A 26,593-nucleotide genomic window follows, 5' to 3' on the forward strand; every position below is an offset into this window, starting at 1 on the left:
TAGCATGCAGGCTCAATACATCGTAATGAAAGTGTGTAGCATGCATGCTCAATAAATGATATTTTGCATGCATAGCATGCACACTCAATACATAATTAACATGAATATTTTGAGCGTGCATAGCCTGCATGTTCAATACATGATATTGAGCATGCAAAGCATACACAATCAATACATGATAATGAGCATGCATAGCATACATTTTCAATAAATGATATTGAGCATGCATAGCATACACACTCAAAAATGATATTGAGCATGCATAGCATACAGGCTCAATACATCATAATGAGAGTGCATAGCATGGATGCTCAATATATAATAATGAACATGAATATATGAGCGTGCATAGCATGCACAGTCAATACATGATATTGAGCATGCATAGCATACACACTCAATACATGATAATGAATGTGAATATATGAGCGTGCATAGCATGCATGCTCAATACATGTTATTGAGCATGCATAGCATCCACAGTCAATACATGATATTGAGCGTGCATAGCATGCACAATCAATACATGATATTGAGCGTGCATGGCATAAACACTGAATACATGATAATGAGCATGCATAGCATGCAGGCTCAATACATCATAATGAAAGTGTGTAGCATGCATGTTCAATATATTACATTGAGCATCCATAGGATGCATACTCAATACATAATAATGAACGTTAATATATGAGTGTGCATAGCATGCATGCTCAATACATGATATTGAACATGTATATCCTACACACTCAATACATTATAATGAGCGTGCATAGCATGCAGGCTCAATACATCATAATGAGAGTGCATAGCATGCACACTCAATACATAATAATTAGCGTGCTTATCTGATCAATACCTGATGTTGAGCGTGCATAGCCTGCACAGTCAGTACATGATAATGAGCCTGCATAGCTGAGTGTGCATAACATGCACACTCAATACATGATAATGAGTTTGCTTAGCTGAGCGTGCATAGCATGCAGGCTCAAAATATGATATTGAGCAGCCCTAGCTTGCTGTCGCTATAAATACAATGTGCAGAGTATTATTAAACCTTGTATAATTGATTATTGTACTGAAAAAGGATGATAGCCACTAACATGTTATCTCAACAAGACCAAAACCAAGTAATGGAGAATTTTGCTTTAGGCTATTACATACTCTATTAATCTATTTACTAAAGGCAACTGGATATTCATATGCTGCAGAGGAGGAAAGGAATGAAGAATATAATCCTGAAGAATCTTCTGATGAGGTAATTAATATTCTTTATTATTTATATATATATATATATATATATATATATATATATATAATTTTTTTAATACTTATTATTATATTAATTCACTTTTTTTTTTTTTTTTTTTAAATAGGAAGATTATAGTATTCAACAGGAGACGTAAAGTGACAGTGAGGAGGAAACAGCTGCAACAATACATGAAATAACGCCGGTAAGCATATCAACAAGCTACACTTGAAGATCATTTGAACACTGTAATTGAACCCACACCAGGGTCTAACCTACACATTACTAACAGCGCCCTGATGTTTAGCTTTCTACCCCGTTTGACAAAAGATCTCCATAGACCACAATGGGCAAAAATAAAAAATAATAATAATGTTTTAGATCTAGCCCATTCATTCCTATCCACCAAAAATAGACCCTGGAGGCTGACTTCCAGTACCCTGCTGTTTAGCTTCCTACTTCATTTGACACAGGATCTCCATAGACCACAATGGGAAATTGAATTCAATGGGCAAAAAATCTCAATATTATAGATCTAGCCCATTCATTCCTATACACCAACAATAAACCCTGGAGGCTGACTTCATACTCAGCCTCCAATGGTATTTTGACTAAACAAACCTCAAATGTTTAATGGGTTAATTTGTTGGTGTATAGGAATGAATGGGCTAGATCAGTGTTGTTCAAACAGTGGCCCTCCAGATGTCGCAAAACTACAACTCACTCACAGTCCAGGCATGCTGGGGGTTTTAGTTTTGCAACATCTGGAGGGCCACAGTTTGAAGACCACTTGGCTACATCTATCTTCTACAATCTTCACTATCACCAATCTCTTCTTTCTCCTGCCCTAATCTAGCAGCCAAACATTACCATGACACCCTAAAGTCTACCCTGGATCAAATGGCACCCTCTAAAACACGAATCTCCCAACACAGACGGCAGCAACCCTGGCACACGCTAACAACCTGCTTTCTCAGGCGATGCTCTAGGTGTGCTGAACGTCTCTGGAGGAAAACTAAGACTTCTTCAGACTATCTGCACTATAAATTCATGCTTAAATCCTATTACTCCGCTCTTCACCTCGCCAAACAAACATATTTTACCTCCCTCATCTCCTCTCTGTCTAACAACCCAAAACACCTTTTTGACACGTTCAACTCTCTCCTTCGGCCTAAAGTACAGACCCCAATCACTGATCTCTGTGCTGAAGACCTGGCCAAATACTTCAAAACTAAAATCGATGAAATTCGTGATGAAATCCTCTCTCAGTCCCCTAAAAGTTCTGATCCAATTCCCAGCCACGTCTCCTCTTCAATACAGGCTCAAAAACTGAGAGTGATGGAGGATGAGGTTTCCAAGCTCCTCTCCTCCGCCCGCCCCACTACCTGCTCTAGTGACCCCATGCCTTTACACCTCATCCAGTCTCTCTCTCCTGCTATCAGCTGTCACCTAACTAAAATCTTTAACCTCTCCCTCTCTTCTGGGGTCTTTCCCTCCTCCTTCAAACACTCTATCATAACCCCACTATTGAAAAAACCATCTCTGGACCCTTCCTGTGCAGCCAACTATCGACCCGTCTCAAATCTCCCCTTTATCTCCAAACTCCTGGAATGCTTGGTCTACTCCCGCCTTATCCGCTATCTCTCCGAGAACTCTCTCCTTGACCCCTTACAGTCTGGTTTCCGCTCCATTCACTCCATTCACAGAAACGGCCCTAACCAAAGTCACTGACGATCTTCTGATGGCCAAATCAAATGGCAATTTCTCTTTACTGATTCTCTTGGACCTGTCTGCGGCTTTTGACACTGTGAATCATCAACTCCTCCTCAGTAGTCTCCGCTCCATCGGTCTCAAGGACTCTGCTCTCGCCTGGTTTTCTTCCTATCTCTCTGGCCGCTTCTTTAGCGTCTCGTTTTCTGGCTCTACTTCTTCTCCTCTTCCCCTTGCTGTCGGGGTTCCCCAGGGATCGGTCCTAAGTCCTCTACTCTTTTCACTCTACACATCCCCGATTGGAAAAACAGTCAGTGGATTTGGTTTCCAGTACCACCTCTACGCTGATGACACCCAACTTTATACCTCCTCCTCCAACATCACCCCTGCACTCCTACAGAATACCAGTGACTGTCTCTCTGCCGTCTCAGACATCATGTCCTCTTTATATCTGAAACTAAATCTTTCTAAAACAGAACTTCTTGTCTTTTCTCCATCAACTGATACTGTACCTAACCCTGACATTTCCATCTCGGCATGTGGTACTACCATAACTCCCGGGCAGCAGGCTCGCTGTCTTGGAGTTATACTTGACTCTGATCTGTCTTTCACTCCCCATATTCAGTCTCTTTCACGTTCTTGTCACCTGCATCTAAAAAACATTTCCAGAATCCGCCCGTTTCTCATTACTGAAACTGCTAAAACTCTCATTATTGCTTTGATTCACTCCCGTCTCGACTACTGTAACTCTTTACTAATAGGCCTTCCTTTCTCCAAACTCTCTCCTCTTCAGTCCATCCTTAATGCCGCAGCCAGACTCATCTCCTCTCCAGCCGCTACACCGACGACTCCTCCCTGTGCCAGTCACTACACTGGTTAACAATTCAGTCCAGAATACAGTACAAAATCCTCAGTCTCACACACAAAGCTCTCCACAATGCTGCACCTCCCTACATCTCCTCTCTCATCTCCGTCTACCATCCTACACTTTCTCTCCGATCTGCTAATGATCTCACACTAACATCTTATATAATCCGAACTTCTCACTCCCGTCTACAAGACTTCACTCGTGCTGCACCGGTTCTCTTGAATGCTATCCCCAAATCCCTCAGACTCAACAACAACATCCATAGTTTCAAACGTGGCCTAAAAACACATCTCTTCAGACAGGCCTACAAGTAGTCTCTAATTGGCCTCAACATATCCTCAACATATCCCCAACATATCCTCAACATATCCCCACACCTCTTGTTTGAATAGTTATTGTGTAATTTTATGTCTGATACTTGTCTTTGTTTGTACCCCATAATTGTAAGCGCTGTGGAATCTGTATGCGCTATATAAATAAATAAAATAAATAAATCTATAACATAGTGATTTTTTGTCTATTTAAATCCAAGGGCCCATTGTGGTCTATGGCGATATTGTGGTAAACTTGTAAGAAAGCTGAACAGCAGTGTCCTGTTAGTAATGTGTATGGGAGACCCTGGTGTGGGTTCAATTCCTCTGTTGATATAGAGGGAGATTTATCAAAACCTGTCCAGAGGAAAAGTTTCTGAGTTGCCCATTGCAACCAATCAGATTGCTTCTTTCATTTTTCAGAGGCCTTTTAAAAAATGAAAGAAGCAATCCAATTGGTTGCTATGGGCAACTGCACAACTCTTCCTCTACACTGGTTTTGATGAATCTCCCCCATAGAGTTCTGTGATTATACTCATATTAGTTTGAACTTTTGTGAACTAGGTCAATTGAATACAACACATTACCTCCTTTTTCAATTAACCTAGTTGCCCATTTATGGTATCCAATCAACCTAGTTTCCACGGTTCAAAGTATCAATTGACCTATATCTGTCAAACCTAATTAAAGAATAATCACACAACTTGAGCTGAACCCAGGAATTGAACCCACACCAGGGTCTCCCATACATATTACTACCAGTACCCATCTGTTTAGTTTCCTACTTCATTTGACACAGGATCTCCATAGACCACAATGGGCCATTGAATTCAATGGGCAAAAAATCTCAATGTTATAGATCTAGCCCATTCATTCCTATACACCAACAATAGACCATGGAGGCTGACTTCATACTCACCAAAATGATAATGTTTAATGGGTTAATTTATTCCTAAATTTCTGTACTTTCCTATTTTGTCTGTAGCTTGATGCATTGGACAAACATTTTAGCAGGAACTGGTGGGTTTGGATAAAACAGTCCCCCATAGGGCTACTGTAAGTGGTCCCCAAAATTTTTTGTGACACCCCTATGTCCATTTAATATATTGTTCAAGAGGATTACATTTTTTTATTGTATACAATTTTTTATCTTTTTGTATTCATTTTTAGAAACGAAAAGCTCTTCTGGAAAGACTAAGAAAAAAGGCAAAACTACATGGCGAGCTACATGAGCACTCTTTCCAAAACGATCCAGAGTGGCCAAGCATCAATGACATCCCAGGTGACATAGTTACATAGTTGCATAGTTACATAGTTAGTACGGTCGAAAAAAGACATATGTCCATCAAGTTCAACCAGGGAATTAAGGGGTAGGGGTGTGGCGCGATATTGGGGAAGGGATGGGATTTTATATTTCTTCATAAGCATTAATGTTATTTTGTTCCAGGAATGTATCTAATCCTGTTTTAAAGCTGTTAATTGTTCCTGCTGTGACCAGTTCCTGAGGTAGACCGTTCCATAAATTCACAGTCCTCACAGTAAAGAAGGCGTGTCGCCCCTTGAGACTAAACTTTTTCTTCTCCAGTGCCCCCTCGTCCTTTGGGGGGTTTAACCTGGAACAGTTTTTCTCCATATTTTTTGTATGGGCCATTAATATACTTATATACGTTTATCATATCCCCCCTTAAACGTCTCTTCTCAAGACTAAACAATTGTAACTCCTTTAATCGCTCCTCATAGCTAAGATGATCCATGCCCCATATTAGTTTAGTCGCGCGTCTCTGCACCCTTTCCAACTCCGCAGTGTCCCTTTTATGGACAGGTGCCCAAAACTGAACAGCATATTCCAGGTGAGGCCGTACCAATGCTTTATAAAGGGGGAGTATTATGTCCCTGTTCCTTGAGTCCATGCCTCTTTTGATACATGACAATATCCTGCCGGCTCTGGAAGCAGCAGCCTGACATTGCATGCTATTCTGTAGTCTGTGATCTACAAGTACACCCAGATCCTTCTCTACCAGTGACTCTGCCAGTTTAATCCCCCCTAAAACATACGACGCATGCAGGTTATTAGTACCCAGATGCATAACTTTACATTTATCCACATTGAACCACATTGAACTATAATGATCCAAGAATTGGGAATACACATTGGTGCAAGTGCCAAAATTGCAAAATTATGCCAACAAGAGATGAGAGCATCTGCTGCCAGGAGGAGGATATTCTTAATCCCCACTTTGATAAAGGACTTACTTGTATTCTACAACACGAGGAGTTATCCATCCACTGAACTTTTTTCTTTAAATCTCAAGTTGACTAAGTGCCAAAGAATTGTTAAAAAATCGCAATAGGTAATAATATTGTATTGTATATTAATTTTTATATCTTTTTTAGAAACATTTTTTTTATGTTTTTAAATATTACTCTCTTTTTTTGACCTTTTCATAAAACTTGAAAAATTAAAAATGTGCATATCAGCATTTCTCTGTGTTTACATGAACATAATTGCAGTTGCTATTACAATTCATTTTATTTTTTTTTTATTTTTTTGTGTGCAAATAATTTACCAATCTCAAAGTACATTTACACAAACTTTAGCGTATACGGCTGGGGGAGATTTTTTGTGTGCAAATAATTTACCAATCTCAAAGTACATTTACACAAACTTTAGCGTATACGGCTGGGGGAGATAAAACCGGGGGATCACGTATCCCTGCCATATGCTACCATATGTTAATTCCTTTCTATGAGCCGACCGGAGTGAAATGCCGATTCTGGTTGGCTCATTTTTGCCCTGTATGCGCTTTTTCCACAGACCTAAAGCCATAGTCGACCATGGTTTTACTTCACCTTTTTAGGTACGGTTGAAAGTGCATACGGGACAAAAATGAGCCAACCTCACTGAGGATCACTCCGGTCGGCTCATTGAAATGATTTACCATACGGCAGGGATACGGTAGCACATGGTTTTAGCTCCACCACAGCCTTATGAACTCGTGTAAGTGTAACAACATGATGTAGGTCTTTATAAGTCTTCCCCCACGATTGTGAAATTTGAATCTAAATCCACATATCTGTAAATTATTCATAATTTTTACACTATTTTAATCTTATTTTATTTGTAGGGTTATTCGCAAGTCCGCTTATAGATCCTACTCTTGTTTTGCGCATGGAATCCTTGGGCCTAAACGACGAAAGCCAATACCATCATGTGTTGTCAATTTTATTAGGTCTGAATTTCCAGATCCTGATGGGCAATATATTGGATTCCACTGGCCTGATGAATACCCAGCAAGTGACATGGCTGCTGATGTTTGATTCACTATGACACTTACTTTCTGCACTTTTCATGTTACTACAGTTTTACATTGCACTTTTATTGTTTACAATTTTTTTATGTTTATTTATCTTGTTATTTATATTATATTAATTAGTTATTTACATTTTTATGGTGGTTATTTTATTTTGTCTATTTTAATCTGTCTACACCAGTCATTTCCTAAACGTGGTCCCTCGGCACACTGCTATTCCATTTGACACTTCCCATTGTTGGAGTTTATTTTTCCGTTGATTTTTTTATTTCCAGCCCTGGCATGCTCGCTGATGACTGACGGCGCAGGGTGGAAGGGAAGCCTGCGTGCGAACTGCGCACAGTGTCCCACTCCCCCTTGCGGCCCAGTGAGGCAAAAATGGAGCCATGGTGAAGAAGCTGTAATACCTACGGTGCCACCGTCACTGCGGTGTCACCCAGGTCACCCTCTACCCACCCCAACTGTCAACCCTCCCCCCCCGTCCACACCCGTGTCACCATGTTCATCCTCCTGTCCTCACTGTCACACATGTTCCCCCTCCCCGTCAATCATGTCTACCCCCTATTCACATCTGTCACCCATGTACACTCCTCTACACCCCTGTTACCCAATTACACCCCTCTGTTACCCATGTACACTCCTCTACACCCCTCTATAAACCATGTACACTCCTCTACACCCCTCTATAAACCATGTACACTCCTCTACACCCCTCTATAAACCATGTACACTCCTCTACACCCCTCTATAAACCATATACACTCCTCTACACCCCTCTGTCACCCATGTACACCCCTCTGTTACCCATGTACACTCATCTACACCCCTCTGTTGCCCACGTAAAATAATTGCGGATCCTAATGTGTTTGTTTTGCATGTTTAACAGTGAAGAATTGTGTGTGGAATAAATAGTCAAGATGGCAACAATTCAAAGTAGAGAAGATATTATTTGTCAGTTGCTATATAAAGCAGAAATTTTAAATACATACCAACTGAAAAATAGATAATCCATACTCCTTGTATCTCGGCCAGCTGCAGCACCTGGCGTATGAGATAACCCCCGGTTTTCTATAAAATTTTACCTTGTTTAAAGGTAGTCTTATATGGCATATAAAAAAAATATTAATTCCTTAGAAACTGAATATTTTTGATTTACGTTTTTTTTTTTAACAATTGATGATTAAAATTTATTTTCTGTAATGAAAACATTTCACAAAAACAAGTAGTAATAATATTTTTAAATAAACAACACTATAATAATAAACCATTAATAAAAAAAAGTATTTTTTACTCATGAAAATATACATGAATATGCATGTTAAACAATATAGCACATAAACAAGTATATAGCACATAACAAACAAGTAAAAAATTAAAATCTTGAGTGGTGTTTTTCAACCATTGATTGTTTGTCTGGTTTTTCAATTGGTGCTATATTAGAAGGCATTGTTGACCGGCGAGAGGTCCAGTCTATGGAAATGTTTCCATCGGCAAGTCCCATTACATCCTGCATGATTTTCGAGACGAATTCCTGAGTGGTTGGCTCATACACTGATCGTACAAACCACTCTTTCCGGGCTTTTGAATAGGCAAGATTGTACCTCGGTGTGCCTAAAGGTCCGCTAGTTTCAGTCTCTCTTGTAACAACTGCTTGCACTCTATTCACATTATAATTATGGTCAAGAGCAGCAAGCTGTGTTCGAGCATACACCCCATCTGTACTAAAATGAAGTCTTTTAGGCCTATATTTTGTTAGTGAACTATGAAACACTTCCAGATCTCCAGTGTGACAAAAGTTGCTAAGATGTCTAAGGTCTTTTTGTAGTCTTGTATCCATGACAATTTTTCCAAGTTCAACATAACAGGCACTTTGTTTTTTAACCATTTTCGGGTGGACTGAATGTCCTCAGGGAGTTGGTCATGATGACAAGATGATTCCTGACCATTATGATCCTTCCAAAAATGAACGTTGGTGACATGGTACAAGACAGAGTTCCATCTGTTTACAAGTTCATCTGGATTGCATTCACAAGTATTAGAACTCCACCATAAATGATTTTTAATTGGTCCTATCCATTCTGCTAAATCTTGGCAGTTTTTAGTTTTTTTTTTGCTGACGGCAAGTAGCTTTTTTCCAATAGATTTAGCTAAGTGCCAGACATCAAACTGGTGACCAATTGTTTTATATTCCTCACGCAGCATTTTTCTGATGGATACGTGCCGGTCAGTGCAAATGATGTCTATGTCCACTTTATTTTGCAGTAGAAATTCCAAGGCATTCTTGCACGCTATTTTTTCAAGGGCAACAGAGGATAAACCAATACCGATTTGTTGAATGTTGAAATTCAATATTTTGTTAGTTTCTACATCCATCAATGTGTATATGCAATATTTTGCACTGTGCCCGGGTGAATCACATTGTCCATCTCCAGCAAAACATACTGCATGTTGTGATATTTTTTCCATTTCTAATTTTTGATTAATTGTCCAAGAATTTTCAATTGCAGGAAATATATATATTTTTTGGATACGGTAGTAAGTAGCCTGGCTAATTTCCAAAATATTAAATATTTTTAGGAACTGTTGGATTTTGATGTAAGTGTTTCCACTAGTAATGATAGCAGTAGCTAACTGTAAATTTCCAAATGGTTTCTTTCCCAATCGGGGCTGGCTCTGCCATATGCGTTTTAAATGTTTGGCCTCGCATTCAGCAAAGACTGAAATATATGATCCCTTTGTTTTTTTATACACTCTTAGTATTTTTTTTGTTGCAGGGTGGATTAGAGGTACAAGGCATCTTGTATAGTAATGTGTCCAAACAGCTTTCATAAACTATGAATTTTCTTTCTTCATGATGTGGTACATTTACATTTACAAATTTTTCACTCAGCACATGCTGACTGTCCTCTTCTTCGTAGTCTTCATCATCTGAATGAACTGAGTCTCCCTCATCATCACTTGAACTACTTTCATTTGTTGAGACTGGAGTTGTGATTGTTGATAAACTTTTATCTACTTCTAAAACAGATATAGGAGCATGCAGAGTAGATTCCTCCACAATAACAGTGACTTCAGGGTCTTCAATAGGTTGTATAGGTGAAATTGTCAATTCGGATAAAAGCGTGGCAGGTAGTAGTTCGTGTCTAGCTCTACAACTTTCTTGAAACTCAGGTACACTGTTAAGAGTTGCTGATCCAGTTGGTCCTATATTTTTTTTCGGAGTCAAAAATATTACACTGGCACCTTGCAATGGCTCCGAAGGCAGGTTTCCAAATACCAAGCTTTGTCTTGATTTTTTTTTTCTCAAGATTTTTTTTTTAACCAGTCTTCTGCATTGTATTTTTATAGAGAAAGTTGTAGGTTTTACTTGTATACACTGATTTCCGGTTCCCCAATTCCTGTCAAATATAGTTGCTGCTTCCTTTTTCGTTATCTCTGAGGCTTGTGGCTCCGTTTCAGTTGGGTTAACATGAGGTACAATATTTCGGCAGGTTGGGCACATTTCCCCTGGCTTTAAACCATTGAAGCTACGTCTTCATCCAATCTTTTCCTCTTTTGAGGATTCAGGATTTCAGCCTCAACTGCCTCGGCAGCTTGAACTTGTATATCCCGTGTAGGGAAAATACTAGGAACGGCAAAGGGGGTGAGCCTCTGTTTTCCTGTATTTGGATTAAAGGTATAGTCAGTAGTTTTAAAATGGGCTGAGCAGAGCCGATAATTGTTCGTTTTAGAGAGATGAATGTGGTCAACCAGTTCATCAATTTTGGGAAACTCTTGATCTGTAGCCAATAGCCATGCCATGATACGATCCCTCTCTCTTGGGAAGGAATGCATGATGATATTATGGTCGCCTTTTACGCTCCTTGACTTGCAACCGTTGACAATGCAGCCCGGCATTTTCTAAAGAAGAAAATGGAATAATGGATTTTAAAATAAATACTAAATATGTCTATATAAAAATATTAAAATTACATTATGTTTCTATTTTCTAGGAGAACATTTGAAAAATAATATTTATTGAAAAAGCACCATTCAAATAATAAATACAAGATTAATATGTTAGTTCACTAGTACAGTAATGTAACTCCTTCCAAAATTTTACAAAGCTTTCTAAATAATTTTAGTGCGGGAGCATTACATTATTGAACTGAGGCATAAGATAGTATCCACTATAATCTAAGAATGGTGCAGAATCACGTGGAATAAAATAGTGTCCATTAGTGGAAGATGTTCCCTATTGTGAATAGAGGCTAAAAAAATCTTTATAAATTATAGAGTAGTGTCATGTACTAAATGAAGATTGTAATTAACTATAAAACCCTTAAATACAGTAGAATATCTGAGAGCCTTTTAGTAATCTACTAAAACCACCCCCCATATGATTTTAACCACTGTGCCATATTATTTCACCTTGATCCGCCACTATGTCTACTACTAATTTTCACCCTACTATTTCATTGCCCCTTTATTACCTCTGTGTGGCATGAAGAGGAAATACATTTATGTATCTAAAGGTTGTTGGGTTGCCCAAAGCAAACAATCATATAGCTTTTTTGATGAAAGAAGCGATCTGAACGGTTGCCATGGGACACTCTTCAGCTTCACATCAGGACAAGTTGTTCTAAAATCACCCACACTATATTTATGTATTACATAACTTTATGTAAAATTTTTATGCAAACCTGAAAAGCGGCTCTGATAAGTAGTAGACAATAAAGCAAAAGAAAAGAGCTGTTGATGAGTCTTCTGAAAAAAATCAAAAAAGGATAATGTCACATTGACACACAGAACTAAACATCATTTTATTACTTAGATTTTTGATCTATGTTGCCCAGCTTTTAAAAAATTTAACACATAGACACCATAGGTGAACTAAGCCTAAATAGACAAAATTTATAACACAACAAATGACAACTTATCACAAGTTAACCCTACTAATCGCTTTTGAAAATGGGGATGTGGCTTCCATAAATGTGTGTAGCCTAGGACTGCACACACCAATACCAAAATATTATACACATAGTAGTACACGCAATTACGAAGCCATTACCGTCTCACTTGAGAACTGAGAGCACGCTCCACTGATCACAACATCACCGCTGTCCAGCCAAATCGTGGCATTGGTCCCTGAACCTAGTCCAATAACACCACCATCTGCATTTTCCAGCAAGAGGCACATACTGGCAAACCTTCATTCCGCTTGAAACTTGGTTAATATTGTAACAGCACTGCAAGGGTAAAAGAGTTCCACAGCGGAGGACTCAAGTAAAGCAGTGCGCCCCTGAATAACTCAGTACTCACCCCCACCCCACTAAATATCACTCATACAGCAGGGCTGTGAAGACAGGGTATATTGGGCAGAAAATAGAGGGACTCCAGCACAGCTACTAAACTCATTTTTACGTTTTATTTCGACTACATTGGCACAGTGATGTCCGTGCCAGCTACATGTAATGCTAAGACATTGATTATAACAAAAAAAATTTTTTATGTACATTTAGTTTATATTACATAATACAATTATGTATGTATTATTAAATGCCAACCTGTATAGCTGTTCTGTAGAGTAGTCAACAATAAACACAAATAAGATAGCTGTAGATGAGTCTTCTGAAAAATGAAAAGGAAAATGTCACATTGACATACAGACCAATACATCATTTTCCTAATTATGGTTTTGATCTATGTATCACAACTTGTTCCAAATTGAATGCATAGACACCTTATGGTGAACATTAGAGATGAGCAAACTTACAGTAAATTCGATTCGTCACAAACTTCTCGGCTCGGCAGTTGATGACTTTTCCTGCGTAAATTAGTTCAGCCTTCAGGTGCTCCGGTGGGCTGGAAAAGGTGGATACAGTCCTAGGAAAGAGTCTTCTAGGACTGTATCCACCTTTTCCAGCCCACTGGAGCACCTGAAAGCTGAACTAATTTATTGAGGAAAAGTCATCAACTGCCGAGCCGAGAAGTTCGTGACGAATCGAATTTACTGTAAGTTCGCTCATCTCTAGTGAACATAGGTTAAAGCATAAATATTGACACAATTGACGCCACAACAGATGACCACTTATCATAAGTAGTATAGCATCTGGTGTCCATTTTTTCAAGACAGTGGACAGGGCAACGCATAAAGATGTGTTACCCTGTCAGGTGCCCTCTCAGATGTCCAACCATCCTGCCTCAAAATTGATGTCCTGCAAAGTTTCCCTCTGGCGTGATTTGCGGGTAAAATCATGCAAGAACTGATACCAATCTTTTCTTTTTGACAGTTCACATTCATCAAGAATCTAAATTTAATGCCAGATGGGTGGACATGATGGAGGGCTTATGACAGGGTAACACAACTTTCTGCTTTCACCTGTCCGTTGGCAAGAAACAATGGACGCATGAGTCAATACAATTTATGCCAAGTTTTCATAAGTTATTCAATCAGTTGTGTCAATATTTAGGGTGAGACCACCTATGCAGGATACCTGATATATGTGAACCACACCATATAGCGCCACCTCTACCCTGTTAATATGTATTTTGAATACCATGTTACACAATTAAATTATTATGTTTTATTTTCAAGTTCATTAATTGTGAGGAATACAATTTTGCATTCTGTTGCCTATGTAGCTGGCTCTCCTTTATTTTGGTATAAAAACAATAAAATGGAGGGGAGTGCTTATTTCTCTAAAATTTTATAATTTTTTTTTAATTAATTTATATTATACGGTTTAGTAGTGGAACCAATCGTATAGATGTAGTCCATTACAAACGCAGGGATTAGCGTTTGTGCCAAAAAATAAATAACCAGGAAGCGGTAACCTCCAATTATTACCAAGTTCACAACCTAAAACGAGGTACCGGGAAGAGCCGGTACCAACAGGCCCAGAGCGTCCAAAATGGTGATCCTGGGCCTAGTTGTTAACAGGCTGGTGTTTTTTAGTCTGGGGAGGGCCAGTAACAATGGTCCTCGTCCACTCTGGTAATGTCAGGCTCTTGCTGTTTGTTTGCTATCTGGCAGAGACTGAAAAAATGGTGACACACACGTTGTTTGTCAAAAATAATTACCAAGATGGGGAAAAAAAAAAACGTGTGCAGTTCACCATATTTTCATTCTCAGCCAGATACCAACCAAACAGCAACAGCCTGACGTTACCAGGGTGGGTGAGGACCATTGTTACTGGCCCTCCCCAGCCTAAATAATGCCAGCCTGTTACCACCTAGGCCCAGTAGCGCCATTTTTGAATCTCCAGCCCTGTTGGTACCGGCTCTTCCTAGCACCCCTGTGGCGGTGGGTACCAGGGTAATAATGGGGGGGATAGCGCTAGCTGGTTTTGGCGCTAAAGCTAAGCCCTGACTTAGTAATGGATTCTGTTTACAAGACAGTTTCCACTACTAAGCCTTATAATGTAAATTTATTACACAAAAATAAAAAATTACAACACGTTTTATAAAAATTTTATTGAAAGAAGCACTACCACACAAGCTGTCAAAATATTTTTTTGAATTTACAACAAAATAAACGTAGTCCATCAGACAGAGTTGTAGCCCTTCACACGTATCTGAAATAAAAACTAAAAAAAAAGTTACTACATGCATGGCACTCACCCCTGTGGAGAACGTTTTTTTAATGTGGATGCTCCAACTTTTGATAAAAAAACAACCCCCATTTCCTGTGTGGGAATGATGGGAGTTGTAAATTAAAAAACATGTTGAGCCTAAAGATTTGCAACAGCAGAAGGCAACCCTTATCATGGGAGTTGTTGTTTAGAAACAGTTATTCATGTGTCTACTAAAATTACTGATGATGAATATAATGAAGTATATGTTTATTGGTCTCAAGAATGTTTTTATCATGTCAGTAAGCAATACATACACACACACATATATATATCTCTATGGATATATATATATATATATATATGGGTATATATATATGGGTGTGTATGTGTTAGCACACTTTTTAAGGATAGTTACTGGTCATATTTTATCCGTTTTAATACAGGTTTTTTTTATGAGGAGGAATGGGTGGTTTAAAACTGTTTTAAGCTGTCCTTATGCTTTTAATCTTCCCCAACAATACAAGATTTTAGAGAAAATTTTCAACCTGTACAACTTTAACGGAAAAAGTATGAATGAAATAACTAATAGCAAAAAACTGTTAAGTATAAAGCCTGATGGGCTGTGTTTGTGCGAGGGGCGGAAGTAATTATCTCTCCGTGCACTTCCAGGTGGGGCTCATTGGGAACAGGTGGGGGCGTGTGTATATAACTTCCCCCTCTCCTACAGGGGCGGAGCACGTGTCGTTTGTGGAATCTCTGCTTCCTGTGGCAGGCTGGTGTTTGAATCTCCCACAAAAATCTTCAGAGCTGCTGCTCACGGTGCGGAGGCCTCGCTGATCATGGGTCTGGGGTGGTGCTGGTGCGGCATCCTGGCAGCTCCGCTGGCTGTCTTATCTGGGGATGCTGTCTCACTCTGATTATAAGGTAATATTGGGCAGGTATGGTTCTGGCTGGCTCTGCCCGCAGCGGTAGTGGGGGCCAGGAGCGGCAAGCAGGTGAGTTAAATCGGTGCTGGGGGTGGTGCGGCCTCAGCATTTCGCGCAGCCCGCTAGCTGCCTCATGGCGACATGTGGACCGCCCGCCACCCACACAACTACAATTGTCTATGCCCTTGGGACAGGTTGCGGCAGCTGCCCAGTCCTCGTTAGGCGGTCCTGTCAGCTTGTCTGCTATCGTTAATCTAAAGTATAGTGTAATGCTCTGCGGAGGGTTGTTTCAATATAAAGTTTGCTGTATACAGTGTGGTGCAATGCTCTGCAAAGAGTCGTTTCAATATAACTTTTGCTGTTTGGTGCGGTGCTCTGCGGGGTATACGGTGCCCTTGCAGTATACGGTACAGTGTAATGCTCTGCAAAGGGTCTCGTTCCAATATAACATGTACTGTATAACGGTATAGTGCAGTGCTCTGCAGATGGTCTCGTTACAATATAGTATACATGATATACAGTTATGGTGCAATAATCTGCAGATGGTCTCGTTACAATATAGTATACATGATATACAGTTAAGGTGCAATGCTCTGCAGATGGTCTCATTACAATATAGTATACATGATATATAGTTAAGGTGCAATGCTCTGCAGATGGTCTCATTACAATATAGTATTCATGATATACAGCTATGGTGCTATGCTCTGCAGATGGTCTTGTTACAATATAATATATACTATATACAGTATAGTGCTATACTCTGCAGATGGTCTCATTATAAACAAACTTTATACAGTTAGTGCAATGCTCTGCAGATGGGATGGTTTCAATACCACATATTATATAGGGCATAGTGCAATGCTCTGCAGAGGGTCGTTACAGTTAGCATGTCCAGTGTGGTGCAGTGCTCTGCGAAGGGTCTCGTTGCAACACAGGGTGGCATTTACTGTTTGGTGTGGTGCAATACTCTGCAGAGGATCACGTTGCAGAGTAGCATATGCTGTGTGTGGTGATAAAGTGCTCTGTAGACTGTCTTGTTTCAATATAGTATATAGTAGGGTGCAATGCTCTGTAGAGATATAACATAGGCTACATCCAAATAAATCATAGTATACACAGTGTTATTTGCACGATCATGGTATCCATACGATTCATACGCTTGGTTTATTATGGGCATACACGCATTACTGGTACAAGGTGCACACGAGTAGAGCATCTTCACGGTTTGATAACTCCATGAGTTTCTTATTGTCCGTACTCTCATGGTTAATTCATACGCTTATGGCACACTGCTCGTAGGCGCTTAGTATGTATACAGTTTCATGTGCTAATATCATTATATACGGTACATATACTCACTGACGATACATTCACAGCATTTATACTGGGCAAACTCGTTTATGCTGTTCACCTCATGGTTATTCTCTCACTCACTGGTGTTTTACACGGTCCACAAACTTGGCATTAATGCTGTTCACATATTCTTGGCATGTTCACGGTCTTACGTTCTTTCTACCATGTTACGTTCATGGCAATCAAACACCTCGTAATTATCACTGGTTCATACGCTCAAAGTATCATTCGGTTCATATGTTAATGGTATTTCATACTGGTTACGGCAGTATACTGCCTATAGCAATTATACGGTTCATACACTCATGGCAGTTATAGTGGTCACACTCTCACGGTTCTTAAGTTGTTCACATGTTCACCGCAGGGTTCATACAGTTCATACGCTCATGGCGGTTGTATTGGTTGCACGGTCATGGTTTTGTTCACGCGTTCACCGCATTCATACACGCAGGTTTTATACGCTCATGGCAGTTACATTGGTCACACGGTTATGGTTTTGTTGTTCACACGTTCATCGCATTCATACACGCAGGGTTCATACCCTCATGGCAGTTATATGGGTTACACGGTCATGGTTTTGTTGTTCACGCGTTCACCGCATTCATACACGCAGGTTTCATACGCTCATGGCAGTTACATCGGTCACACGGTTATGGTTTAGTTGTTCACACGTTCATCGCATTCATACACGCAGGGTTCATATGCTCATGGCAGTTATATTGGTTACACGGTCATTGTTTTGTTGTTCACACGTTCATCGCATTCATACATGCCTAGTTCATACGCTCATGGCAGTTATATTGGTTACACGGTCATTGTTTTGTTGTTCACACGTTCACCGCATTCATACATGCAGGGTTCATACACTCATGGCAGTTATATTGGTTACACGGTCATGGTTTTGTTGTTCACATGTTCACCGCATTCATACACGCAGGTTTCCTATGGTTCTCACACATAGTGACATGCTGTTTCGTGCAGTTGTGGCCACGCGCTCATAGCATGTTCACAGCATTATACTGCTCATAGTACTCATACCTCATAGCGTCATACCACATATTAATTCGTAGCACATATGCTCGACGCTTATACTGCACATGTACTTGTAGCGTTTATACTGCACATACACATGGCCTACATCAGGCACATACGCTCTTAGCATTGATATCGCAAGTATACTCATAGCATTATACTGCTCATAGTATCATATCACTATACGCTCATAGCATTTATACCACATACACGCTCGTTGTATTCATACCACAGACATGTTCACGTCATGTATATTGCACATAGAATTGTAGCAATACACTACACGGACATTCGTAGCATTCATTCTGTACATACGATGGTAGTAATTATTATGCTGACACGTTGTAGTACTTATTCTGCGTACATGTAGCATTCATTCTGTTATGTTATCTGCACTAACATCCATAGCGTTTACTGTACATGGGTAATGGTATTTATTCTGCATGTTCATCCATAGCGTCTACACTACACACATGCTCCTGTAGCTTTTACTGTACGTATGTTTATAGCATTCATTCTGTGTATTCGTGCATAGTCTTTTATACGGAAAGTTCACTCAGGTTTGTCAGGATGTAGCCCTATTGCCTGAATCCTCTTCAGGTTAAGGGGTCAATGTCGGTTGCTACTGACTTGTTCAGAGCAATCGCATTGTTGTTTATTGTCATGTTCTCAGGTCAGATACAACCTCCTCTGTTGTATTTCACGACTAAGTTATCAGTCAGTTATAGAACACATATTCAACTATCCGGCACAGGTACTCGTTCAAGGGTGGTCATCATTTTAGTGGCACTAATCGGCTGTTCAATACCCGGTCACCTGACTCGTTCCTTCAGGGGTTGAATCGCGGTTGTTACTGACTCACATTCAGAGCAACCAATTTCAGGAATAGTCACAATGTTAACCTGTTGCCTGACTCCTCTTCAGGTTAAGGGGTAATGTCGGTTGCTACTGACTCGTATTCAGAGCAATTTTGTCGTTGGTGTATTTGTTATGACCTGACACGTTTTCAGGTCAGATACAACCTCGTCTGTTGTATTTCTCGATTATGTTATTTCGTTATAGTACACAGATTCAACTCTCTGGCATAGTTGCACGTTACGCTCATAGTCTGGTTACGTTCATAGCTTTATTTTGTTGTACTGCACATGGGTAATAGTTTTTCTGCATTTCCATCCTTAGAGTCTACACTACACATATGCTCCCGTAGCTTTACTGTACTCATGCTCATAGCTTTCATACTGCATATTCGTGCATAATGTTTATACGGAAAGGTTATACAGCTTTGTTAGGATGTTGCCCTATTTGCCTGACTCCTTCAGCTTAAGGAGTTAATGTCGGTTGCTACCGACAAATTTTCAGAGCAATTACATTGTGGTTCATTGTCACGACCTGAGACGTTCTCAGGACAGATACAGCCTCCTCCGTGGTATTTCATGACCACGTTATCAGTTACTTATAGTAGACATATTCAACTATCCGGCATAGTTGCACGTTGTCTATCTTTTTAGATATATGTTTACACTTTATTTTCTAGGCATGTATGAGGTACTCATAATGATGTTAGAGCATAAATTCATAACGTTCCTTACGTTTTCACGGTACTTACGCTCCCAGCTTGTGTATGATACATGCACCAGTACACAGCATTTGTTGCATACTACCATAGTTGTATGCGGGTAGGTTATGTGCATTCGTTCCTAGTGTTGAATAGCAGTTGCACCTCTGGCTGTACATATATTTACAAGACACGATTACAGTATTCATATGGTGCTTACATTCATTGCAGATATATCGAGCACATATTCTTAAACCTCCTACGTCTGCAGGGGGGGATGCACCACATAGGTTATTGTTAGACATGTCTCAGAGCAATAACATATTAAGTAGCGACTTGTAGTTGGGTATACTGTTAGCAGGTTATGCCGCACATACGGTTAACATGTTTCATGTGGTGCACACAGGGGAGGTAGATCCTTTGCTTAGGGTATTGGACACAATTGGTCATTTTTGTTACTGACACGCCTTCAGAACAACACGCCAGCTTCATACAGGTATCTTGTCATGAATACTCATGATGTTACCCTGTTGCCTGACTCCTCTTCAGGTTAAAAGGGGTAATGCCAGTTGCTACTGACTCGTTTTCAGAGCAATTTTGTCGTGTTATATTTGTTATGACCTGACACGTTTTCAGGTCAGATACAACCTCGTCTGTTGTATTTCTCGATGACGTTATAATTTTGTTATAGTACACAGATTCAACTATCTGGCATAATTGCACGTTCTCTTTTAAGGAGGGCCAGCATTTAGTTGCAGATATATTCTGCATTTAATACACAGTTTCATGACTCATTTCTTTAGGATCGGGGATTGAATCATGGTTGCTGCTGTCTCATTTCAGAGCAATTGATTTGACATGGTTATGTAGGTAATCTGACACGTTTCAGATAGTATACAATTTCAATATGGCATTTCACACTTACGTATTTGAGAAAAAAAAAAGTGGTTTACAAAGACCTGTGACGTTTACAGGCTCGATGGTTCCGCGGGGACCTGTGACGGGTTCAGGCACGACGGTGTCACAAAGACCTGTCAGGTCTACAGACATGATGGTTCATCTAAACACTGGTCACGTCTACAGATACGTTGCTCTCGCAGGGAGCTGTCATCTGCAATGGGTCATCACTTCCAAGTCCAGTTGGGTCAGTACAGTGGCTAGTTAGGTATGTCTGTTACAGTCTCAATCAGGTAAGGTGCCTTCGTGAACCTTGTCATGCGACATGACCCACACGATCTATCAGGTAGATAGGTATTTCTTGTCATTTACCTGTCAGTTTAGTTTTTGCCTCTTAAATAGCAGGGGATTGGTGCTTGTCAGACCTGCCATGAAGTTAGCCTTTCCGTGTCCATTTGAAGTAATGTCACAAGTAGGGATGGTGATAGGTATAGTTCAGTTAGTATTTGGCAGGGAAGGTTATTCTCAGGTTGATTCTTTACAGATGGACGTTACTACCACGGTTTCAAAGGTATGGTTACCACCTCTAGTAGTCACTAGTTGGTCAGGGCTACTCTTTCAGCACATTAGGTATAGTCTACTTCGGGTATGTGAAGATTGATGCTGGATGTAGGATGTTTTATTTCAGGAATTGTATTCATCCTAGCATGGTTGCTTTTTGCCCTCTATAGGCGTGCCCTCATTGCGCGGTTATGGCACAACTCAGACCGCTATGCTAGGGTAAGATCTTGTATAGGTATGTAGGCAATCTTTCCTGTCACTAGTACACGTATGGAGCCCCGATCACAAGTATAAAGCCTGATGGGCTGTGTTTGTGCGAGGGGCGGAAGTAATTATCGCTCCCTGCACTTCCAGGTGGGGCTCATTGGGAACAGGTGGGGGCGTGTGTATATAACTTCCCCCTCTCCTACAGGGGCGGAGCACGTGTCGTTTGTGGAACCCTCCCAACCCTCCCTTATCTTATTCCTTCACTATAGTGCATGCCCTCTATAGGCGTGCCCTCATTGCGCGGTTATGGCACAACTCAGACCGCTATGCTAGGGTAAGATCTTGTATAGGTATGTAGGCAATCTTTCCTGTCACTAGTACACGTATGGAGCCCCGATCACAAAATATATTAAAGAAAGTGGTTTTATTGCCCCTGTGAATAATTTTAATGGAGAGAAATGCAGGAAAATATGGAAGATGGCAAATATGATTTATCTTTTTAATTCACAGAAAGATCTGGCCTGAAGCTGCATACACGAGTGTCTTCCATGCCGGGCATTCCAGCACCGAAGAAGGATGGCCAACACTGCAGTATGCTCGAGGGAGGGCTGCCAGGAACCCGAGACCGTGTACCACCTTTTCTGGACTTGTTTTTATGCAAAAAGGATATGGACTAAAATACTCCCTCTGGTGAAGAAGATAACAGAAATAAAGGACTTAAACTCTGCAGCTGTTTTTTATGGATGTCTGGAATGCCCAATACGGACTCAAGAGATAATGGCATGGAAGATCATAAACTATGTTAAAGCAGCTCTATGGAATGCCAGAAACATTTTACTTTTTAAACATGAGATTTTATCTGTGAATGATGTTTTAGCTCTTTGTAGTAGTGATATGTACCAGTACTTTTTATTAGACAAGAATTATTATCCTTTATTAGCTAGAAAATGGTATTTTAATGAATGGAACGCCCTTTTGTAAAGCCACCAAGTGCCCATTTTAAGTGTATTATGATTGTATTTATGTGAACTTTTATTGTTATATGTGATTTTATTATCAAAATTTGTTTTTATTGAAAAAATTATATTTAAAAATCGTAATGCACTTTGTAAAATTTTATGAATTCTAAATAAAAAGATACCCCTCAGGGGTAGCCAAGTTAAAAAAAAAAATCTGTTCTTATCAGTTTAATATCTGATACGTCCCCTATCTGGGGACCATATATTAAATGGATTTTTGAGAATGGGGGACGATTTCGAAGCTTGCTTCCGTCGCCCTATGCATTGACCCAATATGGCAGTATCTTCGGGTACAGTGCACCACCCCCTTACAGGGTTAAAAAGAGAGATTCCTACTTTCATTGCTACCTGCTTGCTGGCTAGCCAGCTAGCCAGCCCTGTGGGTCTTGCTGCTGCTGCAGCCAAAAAACAAAAGGTGGTGCTGCTGCTGCTTGTGTCTGGCCGCTGTTGGAGCGTCCAGGCACAGGACTTCTGCTGCTGCTGACTAAATGGCCTCCTTAATTGGATCATCTGAGCAGCCAGCACACCTGTGCAGGTAGGGCATGACATGATAGGTAGCTGCCTTATAGCAGGTGGGTGCTGAATGTTCCTAATTGACATAACATGGGGGGTCTCCTGGCTGTTCACACAGGTGTGTCATTGCTGTACATTGACCATGCATTGCTTCTGTGGTATTGCAAAGGCAAAGACAAATGCTTCCAGCCATCCATTGCACTAATGGATTGGTCATCAGCTGGCTGTCTATGTCCCGCATCAATATAGACCAAAGTACAGAGGGTTAGGCTATGCTATTGTGCACCTACCTAATGCATCAGAAGGTGCGAGGCCCTTGCTAAATTCTGTGCACAGACTTTGAGATCTATGCTTTAGACTGTATCTAAACCTGCTCCAACATGGACTGACATTCTGACCTACTTTCAGCCGATGCGACTTGTCTGTCGCTGAACAGTCGCTTTTTATGTATTCAGCACCTATGTATAATGTTGTAAAAATGCTCTAGAAGCTAAAGTCGCAGAAATGTCACACATATTTGGCCTGCAACTTTCTGTGCGACAAATTCAGACAGGAAAAATCAGTATAAATCCTTAGAAAATTATCCCCCAGTGTCTCCATCTGCTGGCGGTATTGAATAAGCATTGCTGCACTGATAGGGTATGCATTAGACGAAAAAAAAGAAGAAAAAGAAGAATAATACGCTGAGAAAAGAGGCGAAAAGGAGAAAAACGTGAAAAAACTTGAAAAAAAAGTAAGAAAAGGGAAAAAAAGGTGGAATTGGGTTTAAAAGTCATTTCGGCGGAGAAATATATATATATATATATATATATATATATATATATATATATATATATATATACGCACACACACACATATATATATATAAACGTATTCTCCGTTGAGATATTGCAGCCGCTGCTGTGTCCAGGCCCAGGAGCCTTAGCACTGTGCTGTGATGTCACTCAATACCACTGACATCACTAGGTGTAAACAACATCTCACCTTTGCTGTGTATGTGACTATGGAGCTGGTTGGTGATGTCGTCTATTATGGCCTTCATAGAAGCAACAGGAGATTGTTGCATCCATCTAGAACCCTTAGAACTACAGTGCTATGATGTCACTCACTTCCACAGGCCTTGCAGAGTGTAAACAACAACAACCCAGCTTTGTTGTGTATGTAACCATAGGGATTGTGATGTCGCCTAGAACCTTCACAGCAGCGACAGCTTTATGAGGAACATCAGCACTGCTCTGCCTGAGCAGAACAATCACCGCCATAGGTTGTCAAATAACCCGGATTTAACCCACACAAGTAAGTCCAATAGGGTGCAGGCATGTCCTCTATGCTTACAGCTTCCCATGGGTGTTGGTTTGATACCGTTTGGGGACAGCCAAGGAGGCATCTGCAGGCAACAAAGGTAGGTGTGTGCTTGTGTGTGTGTTTCCTATGCAGATCCTAAGCCCAGTGTCACATGCAAGTAGGAGGAGTAAGAAGGGTTCCTGGCAAATCCGGGTTATGGGTTGCATTTAAAAAGGCCCCGTGGGAGTGCAATGGGCCCCTGTCTTGCTGCTTAGCAATAATGGTATGGGTTTAGGTTCTGCTGTGTGTACTGGTGGTTGACTGCCCCCCAGCCCAGAGTGTGCATGGGAAATTGTCTGGCAGCCTCCCTTCCAGCAAGCAGTGATAGTGCCCATGAAGGGGACCTTGTTGGGCCCGCCCCTTTCACGGTTATCGCTTCTCGGCCTTTTGGCTAAGATCAAGTGTAGTACCTGGCAGGGGAGATACCATGATCGCTACGGTCTGAAGAACTCCAAGCATTGTGGTAGAGATTTTGCGTAGTACGATTGCAGTACTTTTCGTTCTTACTAGAACCGCATTCCTCTAGAGCATACCACCTGAAGATTGTCTCCTGCCTGCCTCGGAACATCTGAAGAAGAAGATCTTGAAGACTGCAGCTCCGGAAGAAGCCGACGAAGAACCTGGAAGAAGGGAATCGGCGGTTAATTCCGGAACAGCGGCGAAGACGAAGGCGGCGCAGAATCTTTTTGAAGAAACTCGCTGCCTCTGGAGAAGGATTTGCATAGCTCCTCCCACCGGGAACGGATCTGCATAGCTCCTCCCACCCGGGAAAGAAGACTTTGCGAAGCCTCTCTCCACAAGGAAGCGGAAAAGAGCCTGCTGGAAGAAGCCATGGCCTCAACCAGCAAGTCCACCCAGGAGGCTGCAGGGCAAGGCCTGGAGGTCCAGCCCCAACCACAGCAAGCTTCAACCTCCACCATGGCAAAGCAGAAGGGCGGCAGAATTCCCAACCTGGAAGCTCCAATCCTGGAGCCCTGGATGAGGCAGACTGTTGCCTTGAAGCTCAAGCCCGTGGACGGAAGGGTGCCGGACATGTCCCACGACGTGTTCTGCAAGAAGATGCTGGCGGATCAAGGCTTCCCCACGGCTGACACCCTGGGAATAGCAACCTTCTTTTCGGGAATCTTCTACATCACCTTTGCCACCATTGGGACCTGTAGAAGATACTGGGAGGTGGTGAAAGCGGCGAGTCCCGAATCCCCTTTCTCTCGCTTTGTGGGCAACTGCCTTATTCAAAGAGAGGAGAGGCGGGTGACGGTCTCAATGCGGAACCCACACACCCCAGGCACGGACATCTCGACCTTCCTGAAGCGCTTCTGCACCGTGGTGAGGGAGCCCACCCGCATCCTGAACTCACTCGGATACTGGACCTGCAAGTGGTCTGTGGTCGTCAGACTCAACAAGAACCCTGCTTCTCCAGACGGACTACAGCACCTGCCAACGACATTTTCCTTGGGCAACTCCACAGGACTTATCTTCTACCCGGACATGCCGCAGACCTGCAGGAGATGTGGCAAGATGGGCCACGAGGGCAAGGACTGTACGGAGGATGCCTGCAGGTATTGCCGTGTGACAGGTCACACGACCAAGGACTGCCCCAAGAGCAAGACCTGCAACCTCTGCGGACTGGCAGCCCACAGCTACAAGGACTGCCCCCAGAGGGAGAGAACATGGGCATCTGTGGCAGCGAGAGCACCAAAGCCAGCCCCAGCTCCGGAGCCAGCACCACGGATGGCCAAGCCGACCAAGGAGGGTAAGAAGGCGAAAGCCACCACCCCTGCCCCGTCCCGTCCCGTCCCTCCCCTGCCCCGTCCCACCCCTGCCCCATCCCGTCCCACCCCTGCCCCATCCCGTCCCACCCCTGCCCCTCCTGCCCCACCCCTGCCCCTCCTGCCCCATCCCGTCCCACCCCTGCCCCGTCCTCCCCTGCCCGGGCACTCTCTCCTGCCCCCCGCCCCACTCCTGGAAGTTGAATTGTGCCCTGTTGGAGCAGAGGGAGGTCATGGAGGAACTTAGGGATGCGTACCTTGTATGGCGAAATGACAAATGTCTGTTCAAGTGCATCAGCGATTGGTGGGAATATGTTAAAGTCGAATTCCGTTGTTTCTTTCAGGCAAAAGGCAGACAACAGGCGTGTGCGAAGAAGTGGGACTTCAGGAAACTGCAGCGCGAGCTGCG

The 26,593-nt window shown here is 41.6% G+C and overlaps 1 protein-coding gene, 1 long non-coding RNA gene, 1 other non-coding gene and 1 pseudogene across 5 annotated transcripts; 3 read left to right on the forward strand and 1 right to left on the reverse strand.

Annotated features, from left to right (window-relative positions):
• Window positions 1-569: 569 nt before the first annotated feature.
• Window positions 570-8,131, forward strand: LOC130351436 (uncharacterized). Its single transcript, XR_008888142.1, has 4 exons — window positions 570-1,258; window positions 1,377-1,454; window positions 5,309-5,420; window positions 7,264-8,131. It is a non-coding gene; the product is annotated as an uncharacterized LOC130351436 (long non-coding RNA).
• A 165-nt stretch (window positions 8,132-8,296) lies between these two features.
• Window positions 8,297-13,212, reverse strand: LOC130351435 (uncharacterized). 3 transcript variants are annotated; one of them, XM_056554924.1, is made up of 3 exons: window positions 12,996-13,212; window positions 12,132-12,195; window positions 8,297-11,349 (listed from the first exon to the last, which is right to left on the reverse strand). In XM_056554924.1, the coding sequence occupies exon 3, from the start codon at window positions 10,276-10,278 to the stop codon at window positions 9,202-9,204; it is 1,077 nt and encodes a 358-aa protein (XP_056410899.1). In that variant the 5' UTR covers window positions 10,279-11,349; window positions 12,132-12,195; window positions 12,996-13,212; the 3' UTR covers window positions 8,297-9,201. The 3 variants fall into 3 exon arrangements, with proteins under 3 accessions (XP_056410899.1, XP_056410897.1, XP_056410898.1); XM_056554922.1 differs by having other exon boundaries at window positions 8,297-12,195; XM_056554923.1 differs by lacking the exon at window positions 12,996-13,212 and having other exon boundaries at window positions 12,132-12,771.
• A 9,464-nt stretch (window positions 13,213-22,676) lies between these two features.
• On the forward strand, window positions 22,677-22,864 carry LOC130351438 (U2 spliceosomal RNA). Its single transcript, XR_008888143.1, has one exon. It is a non-coding gene; the product is annotated as a U2 spliceosomal RNA (small nuclear RNA).
• A 1,922-nt stretch (window positions 22,865-24,786) lies between these two features.
• On the forward strand, window positions 24,787-24,933 carry LOC130351441 (U2 spliceosomal RNA; annotated as a pseudogene).
• Window positions 24,934-26,593: the final 1,660 nt, after the last annotated feature.

The sequence above is a fragment of the Hyla sarda genome, unplaced genomic scaffold, assembly GCF_029499605.1.
Source record: "Hyla sarda isolate aHylSar1 unplaced genomic scaffold, aHylSar1.hap1 scaffold_976, whole genome shotgun sequence".
Taxonomy (NCBI): Eukaryota; Metazoa; Chordata; class Amphibia; order Anura; family Hylidae; genus Hyla; species Hyla sarda.